The sequence below is a fragment of the Pteronotus mesoamericanus genome, unplaced genomic scaffold (genome assembly GCF_021234165.1).
Source record: "Pteronotus mesoamericanus isolate MK-2021 breed Mesoamerican mustached bat unplaced genomic scaffold, CSHL_Meso_final contig_116, whole genome shotgun sequence".
Lineage (NCBI taxonomy): Eukaryota > Metazoa > Chordata > Mammalia > Chiroptera > Mormoopidae > Pteronotus > Pteronotus mesoamericanus.
In genome coordinates, this window is record NW_026555027.1 from 33,480,198 (window position 1) to 33,493,404 (window position 13,207).

Here is a 13,207-nt window from a genome sequence, read left to right on the forward strand (position 1 = left end):
AGTCATTTCTTTCTAATTTCATGGAAATGAAAGGGAAAACAATAATGACTTTTAAATTTGTTCTGAAGTCACTTGAAGTCCTTGGAAAAGAAAAGCTTTTGAAAATTCAGCTTGTGCATTTTTCACCCAGACATGCTCTCTGGGAGTTTATACACACGCACAGGTGGGTGCATGCACAGGTGGCCTCGGTCTCAGGGAGTATCTTTGCCCCATTAATGAAAATGAAAATAGAATTGATACATATTAAAAAGACCCAAAGGTGTTTAAATATAATGTATATCATTAAAGAAGGGAAAAATTACCGCATGGAATTTTATGCAAATTTATTTCTGGTTTCTTGTCAATGGGCCAAAATAGGAAAAACTAATATTCAAATTTCTGCTTTTTATTTCTTATTTCCTCTTGACAATTGTTTATCTTTATCAAACTGAGAACAAAGTGAAGGGTATGCTAAACTTGAGCACACTGGGAAAATAGAGCCTCAATCTTTGTTAAGGCTATGAATGAAAGAGGATATTATAATTCCCCAAACCACTAAAATAATAATAAGTTGGATAAATTTATTTTGTATTTTTCTTTGATATGTTAGAATCATGTTAAGTCTCATCAAATAATATAAGTAGTATTTACAATGTTACTGGTCATTAAAATTACATTTTATTGTGATTTAAAGAGAGAATATGGTTTAAAATAGTTTATTTCTAATGTTAATAATTCTGAGTAAAATATAATAATATTAGCTATGATTTATTCAAATTAATAATACATTTTCCCCATGGGTTAGTTTTCCTATCTCTGACATCCGAAAATAAGACAAAGGAAATTTAAAAAAATAATTAGAGATATTTAGTTGGTCTGAAGCCCATTGATTTAAAGAAACCCTCACTTGTTAAAATGATCTAAACTTTTCCAAACACTGTATTTAGGAACACTTTAAAGTTCTGACTGACTTTATAATATTGCTTTTAATTACATTTTTTGTTTCTGCATTATTAAAGAGCTATCTTTACTGAAACATTAAAAATAACTGTAAATTCCTTTCAAGCTTAATTGGTAACAGCTTGGAGGGTGAAACATAGATGAAAATCCCTAGGTAACAAAAATAAGTAATTCAAAAGTAATAACCCCAGTCAAAAAAAAAAAAAGTACTCTTCCATTGCCAATAGTCTATGTATTTAGTTGAAGTTTTGTTTCTTATTGAGCCACTCTGGAAATATGTATGACAGCAAAGTTATGGGAAACAGGCATGATCTAACAGTGATACCACTGGGTTCAGATCCATTTTCACACATTTTATTTTCTGACAATACCAATTTTCTCCATATAACGAGTTTTTGTGGTAATTTATTGCTTGACTGTCTCAAGCCTGGAGCTAAAAAGTATTAAAACAGGGAAAAAGTGCTATTTAGCATAAAAATAACTGAGAGTGCATAACTATAAAGGAAATATGGCAAAATGGTAAGATTTTTTGACTACAGGGTAAATGTGAAGATAGTTAAGAGGCCCTTATGCAACAGTTTCTTTGATGTAACATTTTTTAGAATCAACTTGATAGAATTTTTCATTTGAAAAGACTTATTTAATCTGACAATTATGAATATCTTACCTAAAAGGATGCTCTTTTAAGAAATAATATAGTTTATTCAAATTTTAGTTCCATTTTTTTATCTATTAATGTGATAAAGATTCTAAGGCTGGTCTTTTCCTTACGTATTAAATTTTTATTTTCCTTCTTAGGAAATCTAAAGATACAGCCTTGGGGAAGTTACTTAACTTCACTATGCTCATCTAGTTACTACTAAAGTCTCCAAACTGGATGTGCTCTGGAATTTTTCAGATTCCTAAATACTAATGAAAAAATAGTGGTAAAGCCAGTGTTTGCTTGTGCTGTGATCCTCAAGCCATATATTTCATTGTGCTAAACTATAAAGAGCATTCATTTTCAAAGGCTGTGTGAAATGGTCACAGACTATACTGCACAATCTCATATTCCATTGAAAAGTAATGCCAAATTAATAGGCACTCCCCCAGATGGCTTTTTATGAAAAATCAAACCATTAATTTAGCAACAAATTTTTGAAAGAGTTTTAAGACTTTTAATTTCAATCCTGGGTTATCCAAAAGTCAATTCAGTCACTGCAGAGAGAAGCCTTATCAAAATCGAAATGGAGGTGGGAGGCAGGTTTAAATCATGGTTTCTCAACTGCGGCACTGTTGACACCGGAGGCTGGGTAACGCCCTAGTGAGGGTTGTTCTCCTGTGCACTGTGGGACGTTTAGTAGCATCTCTTACTCTACACACAACATGCCAATAGCTCTCTTCCCATATCCATGTTGTGACTATCAAAACTGCCTCCAGACTTAGTCAAATGTCACCTAAGTGGAAGGAAGGAAGGGAAGGAATTGTCCCTGATTGAGAATCAGAGTTAGGCAGAACCAAGTAATTCTGTATGTTAGTGATTTGGATAGTGATACTCAGGGGGTAGGGTTATAAGAATTACCTGCAAGATTTTTGTTAACCACACATGGCCGTAGAGATTTTGGGAAACAGTTCCCCTCACTACCCCATTACTTATAGTTACTTATATCTCTGCTGTTCCCTCTCATCTCTGTGCAGTGTGCTAGAGTATACCAAAATGAAGCCGTTTTTAAAATCCTTAAATGTCCTGGGTTAATTAGATGAAGTCCCTGAGAAACTTTTTCCTCATGACAGCCACCTCTCTGGCAATTTCTGGACTTGTGAGATTTCCCTTGAGTGGTGCACATACACACCATTTTATTGGGTTCTCTTTCTTCAATTCTTTGAGAGAAAACTGATAAAAACTGTGATAATCTCTGTCCTTGTCACTATTATGAGGGAAAGGAGCAAGGCTGTGGCACAGAACAATTACATACGTGCCCTTTTTCCATTCTATAAGTGCCATCCACACACTGCCGACAGGTAGGGTCTCATTCTTTTATAAGCAGTTATCCTTTAGCCATGAAAATTACTTTCTAAATCACCCTGAGTGGTGAGGCAGTCAGAATGCTGAAAAAGTGAAGCTTTTGGGTAAAGATCCAATGCATAGAAGCATGCTTCTCCCACCTGCCAAAACAGCCTGTGCCTCTGGCCTGAACCTTAATATGAGGACAACTCTTGGCTTTACGCAGTGTTTCACACTTCAGAAAATGCTCTCACACACACGATCTGGAGTGATTTTAAACAATCTTGTGAGCGAGGCAACATGTGTTTTTGTCCTCATTATACAGATGAGAAATCTGTGGCCCAGAGAGATTATAGGCTGGTCCCAGCTCGTTATTTACTGGGGGAGCCAGGATTGGAAGGCGGCTTGTTGACCCCAGAACCAGTGCTTGTTTTCATATTATTTCACAAAAACGATGCTCAGCAGAACTACAGCCTTAAAGCCACAATGGGAGTCTTCAGATTCCATGCAGTTAGGCCTCTTTGCAAGGCCTGTCTCTTAAAAACAACAACAACAACAACAAAAACTCCACTATGTTGTATTCATGCAGGTCTGACAAACAGCAGTAAGACAGTCATTCTTCTTTGCAAGCTACTTAAGATCGACAAAGCCATATATTTTTTTAATGGAAAAATGCTCCATGAATAAGGAAATAAAGTCACTTAGCTCGCCAGTACTCATTAACTAAAGTTGATGTTGCTGCTGATGCCGTAGTTAATGTCCCGCAAAATTAATCTAACAATACCCAGTAACTGCTTGTTCACAAATCACACTCTATAAACTCAGAGTGCCCCCGGATGATGTCTCTTTTCTTTGTTAGTAAAACCACCATCCTCTAGCAAGCCTGGCGAGCACAGGTTAAAAGCTTGGGTTTGCTGTTGGGAGATACTAGAACGAGAAACTCTGCCAATAACAAAGCACTAATGCTTATTGTTAGCCAGACTGACACATTGGAAAAGTGACATTTTGACTTAGAGGAAGGTCTCTGGAACTTTATACTGGTGTCTGAGGGTCTTAGACTAGATGCTATTGAAGGGGGTCTCTTCCCAACAGATCACTCCAAATGAGTGAACTTTAAATCTGCGACACAGCTGGCCACTTTTCTGAATGTCAGCATCAGAAAATCAGTCTTTTATTTACATTTTGTGAACACATGACCAAGGAAAGGTAATACTAACCTCATCTATAGCTTTCTTATAGCTCTGACATAAGAAGAATCCAATCCAGAAGGATCCACAGGAAAGAAAAAAGCCAGAAGAAAGGCAGTTGGTTAGATACAAAATGGGAACTGTTAGTACACAACCAACAAGTGCAAAAGGGCAAAGAGAACCTCATCCCAGAAAGGTGCAAACTCCCTTCATTATTACTCTCATTATACTCCTTTACTTTAAAATGTCATAAACAGAGTGAACCAAAAAGACGTCACATTTATTTCATAGAAAATGTTCTCAGAAAACTTAAGTGGATAGTAACTCTTCCCAAAACACTTTCTAACTTTCAAATTTCAGCCTCCGTGCTCTCCTTTCTGTCTCTAAGGTCACTCGGGCTCTGTCGAGCCCTAGCAATGCAGCCGGAAGTCTTGGTCCCAGGCCCCCTGTCGGACTGTGCTTATCAGCTTTTGGTCCTGAAAATTCAGTCCTAGAGGCATGAAAAGCGGCTGCAGAAAATTGTAATATTAATTTATATGGAAAATCATATGGGGAAAGGGAGGAATTCAGAAGAGAAACCCACAGAAAGTGCCCCAGTCTCATTAACTACTAATTTCAACATATTTTTGCCAAAGCGGCAGAGTAAAAATTATGGAATGATATGAGCTATTTGCTAATGATCACCAAATCCCTAAAGGCAGATAAGAAATCCAAGATCAGTTCTTTCTTCATCAGGTATGACTTCTTTCCGGATGCTTCCTTCTTATTAATCACAACAATTTTTGTTTCATACTCATGAGTGTATCCTGGACTACTTTATCCTGTGGGTTCTCTGGTAAATGAAACATTTAAAACTCTTGGAGGGAAAAGCACTCACAGCCGGTCGACTAGGTCGGGTTATGTCCCTGGATTCCTCTGGTTTCGGCTTGGCAGGCTCGTGGGGAAGCACAGGTGATCCTTCCGACTTGCTGTTGGCTACAGGAAAAAAGCAGAGGGCCAAGAAAGATAATGATCACCAGAAAGTGCCGGCTGAAGTTCAGGAGTTCTGTGGGGAGTCGTCCTTCATGATCAGTCAGCTGACCCAATCACTTACGTACATCCTCACGTAAATCCATGAAAAAACAGTAAGTGTATAGGCAAACTACATCAACCAAACACATTTAGGCTCATAACCTGGAAGTCACGAAATTAAGTAAATTTATATTTGAATCAAGGCAACAACAGTATCCATAGTTGTGGGCTGCGTGCCACTGATATGAGAAGGATATATACACGGACAGCCACAGGCCGGTCCATATCTCAGGTCAGAGACTGGGGCATCACATGTCAGATGTCAACCTTTTCAAAATGGACCTACAGTGACTTTATTTAAAACTGTAAAAAGATTTAGAAGGTAAATTATGATTGTGTCTAGTGAAAAGGCTAAGAAAAGTGTGTTAATATTTACCAAACTGCACTTTAAAAAGTCTTGGTCTTCATTACTTGGAGGCAAAATTTCTTTTGAAGAAGGTTATTCAGCAAGAGTAAATTTAGATTAGCTAGAAACAATGTGTTGTCGTGGATAATTAGCTGGGCATATGTAAGTTTTTCACAAGCTTCTTCATTAATGAAAACTGAACAATGATGGATGACTTGAATTAAATGATCAGTGGCTAATTTTTACCTCTCTAATGGGAATAACCAGAAGAGTTAAATATATTTTTAAGTCAAAATTTTATTTCTTCTCAGGTGTATGTGTATTCTACATTGGTCTTTATTGAATTTCACTTTGAAAAATAACTAGTATTGTGAGCTATGTTCAGAATACAAAAAAAGGGACTAATGGCACAGTGGGAAGAGGGTATTTAGGGGTAGAGGAAACTCTCCCCATGGAAATGGAAATTCAGTGACTGGTAAGTGAATATTACCAATATTCTATTATCTCTCTGGAGAACATTGGCGTCTATGATTAGAAAGAATTTAGTCCACAGCAGAATGTCACATAATTGGAAATGGTGGCCCACTCTTCTAAGGATGTTGAGGATGAGAGCAGTTAAGCATATCTTCAGAATCACACAGAGGTGGCCATGCTGGGAGCACGTATCACAGAAGGCAGGAAGTAGCCTGATTCCCCACCCACGGCTCTCCTCACCAGGCCATGTTGTCAGGGAAGGTTAGGGGAAGCTTTACCTCGCACTCTGGTCCGTTCACTGGACCCTGCTTGTGATCCAGGCTGAGAGCCGCCTTGGGAGCTGGGCTGGGAGCTTGGGGTGCTGGAGCTGGAGGAACTGCCACTGCTGGTCCTCTGCAAGGGACTCTCCAAGACGGGCTCGGTTCTCCGGAGGTCAGGGTTGCTGCAAGGATGGCAGAGCACAATACTACACTCTCAAGACCTTGCCCTTGGTAGACATAAGCATAGTCCAGCCAGTCCTATCTCATTGCCAAGGGATAAAGAGAATGCTCATGTGACCTTGAACTAAAGTGGTCAATGGAAATCATAGTCATGCCATTCTCTGTGGAGCTCCTAGCCAGGTTACTATCTGGATGGCATGAACTCTTGATCCAACTTTTGGGTCATCACACTTTAAGTGTTGATATTAGATCTGAAATGGAGAATCTTCAAAGGAGGCTTTCTTTTAAACCATTTATCTTGTGCTCATTGTAGAAAAACTTGAAAAATATTCAAAGATAAAAATAAGGAAGCAACACATGCAATCTCTGAACTAGGAGATATTCAATTATATTTTACTGTTTGGTATATCATCTTTTTTCTTTTGTGTATATGGAAGCATAGTGTATATTCAGTTTCACAGCTTGCTATTTTTCTGCTTAACACTGCATTGTGAGTAGCTTTGTATGCTTCTAAAAACAATATGAGATATCATCTCACACCCATCAGAATGGCTATCATCTGTAAGTCAACACAGAAGTGGGGGGTGAAGATGTGGAGAAAGGGGAACCCTTTTGCACTGCTGGTGGGAATGCACCTTGGTGCAGTCACTGTGGAAAGCAGTATGGGGACACCTCAAAAAGTTAAAAATGGATCTGCCTTTTGACCCAGCACTCCTGCTTCTGAGAATATATCCAAAGGAACCCAAAACACTAATTTGAAAAAACATAAGCACCCCAATGTTCACTGCAGTGTTATTTATAATTGCCAAGACACAGAAGCAGACCAAGTGTCCATCAGTAGAAGTGTGGATAAAGCAACTATGGGACATTTGCATGATGGAATATACATGGCTGTACAAAAGAAGAGAATTTTTACCCTTTGTGACAGTATGGATGGACCTGGAGAACATTATACTAAGTGAAATAAGCCAGGCAGAGAAAGACAAATGTCATATGATTTCACTCATATGTGGAATCTATTGAACAAACTGAACTAACATGCAAAATAGAGACAGACTCATAGATAGAGAGCAGGATGGCAGCTCTGGGGTGGCGTGGGGGTGAGGCGGTGGAGGGATCGGACAAAAAGGACAACAGGCTCAAGACATGGACAACAGTGTGGTGATTGTGGGGAGAAAAGAGGTACAAGGGGACTAAACAATAATGAAAAAAATACAATTAAAAAACAGCTGATAGTAGTCCAGTAAACACATTAATTAGTTTAACCATTCCTCTATTGTTAGACATTAACATGCTTCCAAGACACTGCTATGACACATAACACTAAAATAGCTATCTACATGCATAAAAATATCCAATCACATTTGCCTTTGCTGGAATTGCAATTCTTGGGTGAAAAGGCATGAACTGGCGGTATGTGTGTGCATGTTTGTATGTCAATATACACAGCTATTACCAGTTTTCACTGCAGTGTATGGGATAGTCCATCTTGCTGAATTTTCACCACATGCTTTATTATGAGCAGTTTGGCAATTTGTAAAAAATTTTGAATCTTGTTGTTTTAATGCAATTTAAAAAACTACTACTGAGATACATTAATTTTTACTCACATTTATTTGCTATTTATAATTCCTCTTCAGCGAATTGACTAATCAAATTCTTTGCTTGTATAGCCAGTGGTGTATCTGCATTTTTTAAAAATTTCTTGGAGGAAGCCTTTATATACTTTGGCTATTATCAAAGGGAGGTGTGTTTTCAAATAATTATTATAAAGTGCTAATTCAAGAATAAATTAGTTTGTTGGTGGCCCTATTTTTTAATAAGATCTTTTTGTATTATTTGTCTTCATATTGTTCCTGCTCCCCAAATTGTAGTACTTATTCACTCGCTCTGTTGGTTTTTGCCAGGCACTGGGTCAGGCATTTAAGATACGATAGTGAACAAGACACAGTGATGCCCTCTGCCAGCTTGGCCTGGCACACAGAGACACCTGCATCCACATGTTGCCTGCAGTGAGCACAGGGAACGGAGCAGGGCCTCCTGGGCCACCTTCGGTGGCCATGGAAGCAATACCAGAAGAGGAGACATCTCAGCAGTGGTGGTGGCAGGCAAGCACTGAGGTTTTTAGGACTTCGTGATAAAAATAAGCAGCATTCTCAAGGTTTCTACAAAGCTCCTCCTTTGTAGTTTATAACTCACAGACCTTTCCATTTTTTTCTTAACATAATGCTGGGCATAGATAATACAATGACCTGTGACTCAAAGCTCAAATCTACTGCCATCTCACTGCTAAAAGGAACCATGTCACATTGGCCCCTTTCCTGTTTCCAATGTCCTAAGTTCTGCAAACAATATTTCCATCTCTGCTAATAGTGCAGATTTTAATGGAGTGAGATATCATGTTAAAATGCAACTTCATGCTCATGCTCTCATTTTGCTCTGCGCATTTCAAGAGTTTATCAAGTGTGTACCGGGAACTCTGTCCCATGTTGTGTGTCAGATGTTTCACATGTAAGTATGAAAATAATATGGGCCCCTCCTGTGCCACACCTGCAGATGAGTCTACTAAAAACCTGGCCACGAAATGGCATCTTTATAGCAGCAACTAAACCAAATAGTATCTTCTGAAAGCAAAAGAATCTTGCTTTGTGGTAACGTATCTGCCAAAAAATACTTTGAGTTATAAAAATTCTTAAATATGGGATTATTAGAAAACATGGCCGGTGGCCCTGGAAAACATTATATGTAGAAACAAATGTCCTCATAATTTATTAATTTTGATCATATGAATGTGAAATTTATGACAAATTTATGTTTTAAGTTATTATAGTGAAGGGATTGCTAAGTTGACTTAACAGTAAAGTTGACTACAGATGTGATTGTTGGTAAACTTCACGACAACTTTAAAAATTCTTAATATTTTTATGGCATTGCTTTGTATAGTAACTATTTTTGTGAAAACTGTTAGACTCTAACTGACTGAAAATAGGTTTGAATCCATACCAGAAATACCCTTGGTTTGGAGAATACCTAAAAGTCCTACATGCATAATACTTCTGAAATATCCTATTTCAATTTTTTCATTTTTTATAGAAAAGTAGTTCCATCTTCTTTAATTTCCAAATAATAAATCCTTTCCATTGTCTTCTTTTATTAAATAGCAGTGATCAGGAGGTATTTATGTATTATTAATAAAGTACAAAATACTTTTTTCCTAAAAATTGTTTTGCTAACCAACTGCATTGCAGATTAAAGGCGATGGGCATACTAAGGCTTCTAGGTAGTAACTTTTATCCTGTGGAATGGTAATGTAGTCTTCTTTGTATTAAAAAAAATCCATTGAGAGAAGTGTGGCTGTAAACTCTGAGTTTTCCCCCTGGTGGCTGTGATATAGTAGTAGGAGCTAGCCATCAGCTTTCATGTAGCACTCCTTTGATAATTTAACCAAAACCTTTTTATAAGCACCTACTTTGTGAGACTCATTGGACCACTATGCGGGGAGCAGAGGTCACAGGGCAGACGGTCAAGTTACAACACAATCCTAGACATGAGTATGTGCCGTTGAAATAACAGAACAAGGCAAAACTCTGTATGCTGTGTGTGAAAGTCTTTAAATATTGTTGGAGTTTGAGAACAGTCCCGCTGTGCAGCCTAGAGCAGGCAAAGTGGTGTCAGGAAGGAGCCAGGACTTGACTGGAAGGGCGAGCAGGAAGGCTGGGGGAACAGCCTGAGCAGAGACACAGGGGCTGGGGTTTTCCCAGAGCTTATTGGTGGAGAGGGGACACCAGCCTGGTGAAACACCAGAGTGTGCATTAGGCAATGCGGAAGAGTGGGTCATCCGAAGAAATGGGCGGCTTATGCAGCAATGGCCTGTAAAGCCAGGCAGAGAACATGGGTCTCTCAGGGTAGGCTTATAAATGGCTAGGACAGAGGCAGGCGGACCGGGTAGGATGCTGCTGTCACATCTGACGATAAGGCCTGAGCCAGGGCTGTCCTAGTGCAAAAGAGGGACACAGATATTAGCTGAACCAGCTGGGATGAGCATGTGTCTCAGAAAGGACTCAGAGCTGTTTTCTCCGTGAGACTAATTGGTTCCCATGGGCATTAAGTCCCTGACCTGGGCCTCATTAGCACAAGCCCTCCTCTCTGGACTGAGCCTGCTCGCGTGCTGATCTCAACAGTGTCGCTATTTTTGCTGCTGAAGACTGAAAGAAGCATTTCATTTCTACGTAACCACACACACAGAAATAGGAAAAAACTTTAAAAAGACTTTTCTATCTTATTTTTTTTGTGAAGTATGAGTATTTTGAAAAAAAAAAGGTCATACTGTTCATATTTTTCTCTTCCTTATTATGTAGCACTATACGGTCTGGCCATAGAGGGGATCAGTTTCAGAAGAATTCCCTGAAATAACAGATTTCTCTTGTTCACATATGAATTGAGCTTACGCAGATCCAAATGTGTAAAAACTTGAAAACATTCACATAGCTTTCTTTAAATGCTAACTTTTAGTTCTGACTTTTGCCGTCCCATAGACAATGCTGCTTTGTCTATAAAATATGCGGTAAAATGAAAAAATGTGGCAATTGTTCCATTTACTTGAATCATATAAAAAGTCAAAACATAAAATTAGGATTACAAAGTGGGCCAAGTCTATAATTAACTGGCTGACTGCCAAAATTCACTTTACTTTGTTCTTTGAGGACACAGCCAATGAGGACAAAGGAGTCGTAAGATGGCAGGTTTGGGATAGGAGAGAGAATTATTTTTTGAAATTAAGCATTTAGTTTTTGGTTTTTGACTGGGAAGGTTTCAGGTTTAATTTAAATCTTTCCATATTCAGAATGTACTTGTTTAATCAAATTTTAATTTTCTTTAAGAGAACACATGAGTCAAAGTTAAATATTAAAGTGCCTGGAATTTTTTAAAGCAGCATTTAAAAAAGTGAGCAAATCAAATCCTGATTTAGAGTTATCACCTTGACAACATAAGGCATTTGGGAGTCCACAGAGCATTTGGGAGCTGCCCTTTGAACCTGCAGCCTGAGCAAGGCCCAGCTGCACGTACTCAAGAAGGAAGGGCAGGGGTCGTGGTGGCACTGATTTCGCACAGTCTTCAGCCGTGTAGGAAGGGAACAGTTAAAAGTACTTGATGATACTAGTTCCAGCTAGTGTAGGGAAATGGTAGGGGTATAAACAGGTCCCACGGGACAACAACCTTTAAAAGGTACTGAATGAATATTGCACGATGAAGATCAATAACCCTAAGGTTCAGATGAGCTGTTAACAGACTCACAAAATTACTTAGTGAGCAACATGGAGGCCAAATGGTGCCCCGTCGGCCAACAGAACATGACCCCTTTTCTCTTGGGAAAACGAGGCAGCCGTGACAGCTGCACTCACTACTAACAGATTAGCGCGGCGTGCTGCTTAAGAGTGAGGACTTTGGTGCAAAACTACCAGGTTTCAAATGTTGGCTCTATCACTTACTCATTTCGTCACCTTGGGTAATTTATTTGTGTTCATCTCAGTTTCTGCATCTATAAAATGGAGTTGACTAACTACTTCAAAGAGTTGCCATATGGTTTAAATTAGTTAACATCTGTAATGCACGCTGACATTGAACAGTACTCTGCACACATAGGTGTTCCAGAGTGTTTCATGAATAAAGAAATAAATTTTAAGTCGCCTCAAGCCAAGCAGAAGGCAGGGATCCACAGAGGTGGCCCAAAGACATTTTCTTGACCAACTGACACCAGCGCAGCTGTACCTCTTCCACACTGTATCTATTTAAAAATGCATTTTCTATAGGGCTCTTTTGATTTGCTGTGACATGTGCAGACAGTGGAAGAGTGACGTAATGGGCAGTTTTTTTTTTCTGGGAGGGGAAAGGCTACTTGAAAACAGTAAAGTTTTGATTTTTCCTCATGTTACAAGTACATGCTTGTATATGCCCTTTTTAACTCGAGAGTCTTCTATACAGGACACTAAGTAGTTTACTGATTAAAACGTATTGTTTCCCAAATGATTAAATATCACTCCTGCAGCTACTATATAAGGTCTTGCACCTAGGAACTGGAGTTCATTAGTTGTGAATTCAGGAAGCGAAAACCGAACTTATCTATCAGGCTCTGACTCTTTTCCTTCACTGGTTTAACATAAAAGTGCTTTATTTCTCAATCATGTTACAATAATCACAGGCGGAACTGCTCATTTTGGCTCTCCTCCAAGTGGTGATTTGGAGACTCAAGAAATAGAATTTGGCCCCTAATAATACTTGTAGCTTCAAAGAGCAGCAGGTGTATCCTCTGACCCATGGGCACCAGAGTCAGGCAGCCTTGGTTGAGTCTCTTGGTCCCAAGGTAACATACTGCCTTGCGCGTAGTGGGTCCTTAATATACATTGGTTGAATTTAGCAAATGAAATAAAAATACCAAAATATTCTGAGCCTGTCCCTTATTACATGTGTAATCTTTCTTGGGATCCATTCTAAATGTGCTAGTTTTCTAGTTTCCCTTGAGAGTCAGAAAAAGGCTGGGAAGGCAAGAAGGAATATTGACCAACTGCAAAAAGGGTAGCTTAGAAGCATAAAGGATGAATTATTTAAAAGCTGCCCTTTTTTATAGCTTTACGGATGGGCAGCTGTCTGACAAATAGTACAAAAAGCACTCTGAAGACCTCATGCAGACCGTCATAACATAGGAGGGTCTCTGTATTACAGTAATGGCTCCAGTGACCACATCCTCCAGTGTCCATGCCCTTTGCCC

General features: G+C 38.9%; 1 protein-coding gene across 6 annotated transcripts in view; it reads right to left on the bottom strand.

Moving 5' to 3' along the window:
• TNIK (TRAF2 and NCK interacting kinase) overlaps positions 1-13,207 on the bottom strand; it is a 341,917-nt gene that overhangs the window by 41,316 nt on the left and 287,394 nt on the right. For 4 of the 6 annotated variants that reach the window (XM_054580502.1, XM_054580527.1, XM_054580492.1 and 1 more), the window contains 3 exons: positions 6,280-6,443; positions 4,988-5,085; positions 4,141-4,164 (listed from right to left, as the gene is read on the bottom strand). In XM_054580502.1, the coding sequence (XP_054436477.1) occupies positions 4,141-4,164; positions 4,988-5,085; positions 6,280-6,443 (286 nt within the window). The remainder of the gene's footprint in view (positions 1-4,140; positions 4,165-4,987; positions 5,086-6,279; positions 6,444-13,207) is intronic. The other 2 variants (XM_054580511.1, XM_054580498.1) reach the window with 1 other exon arrangement.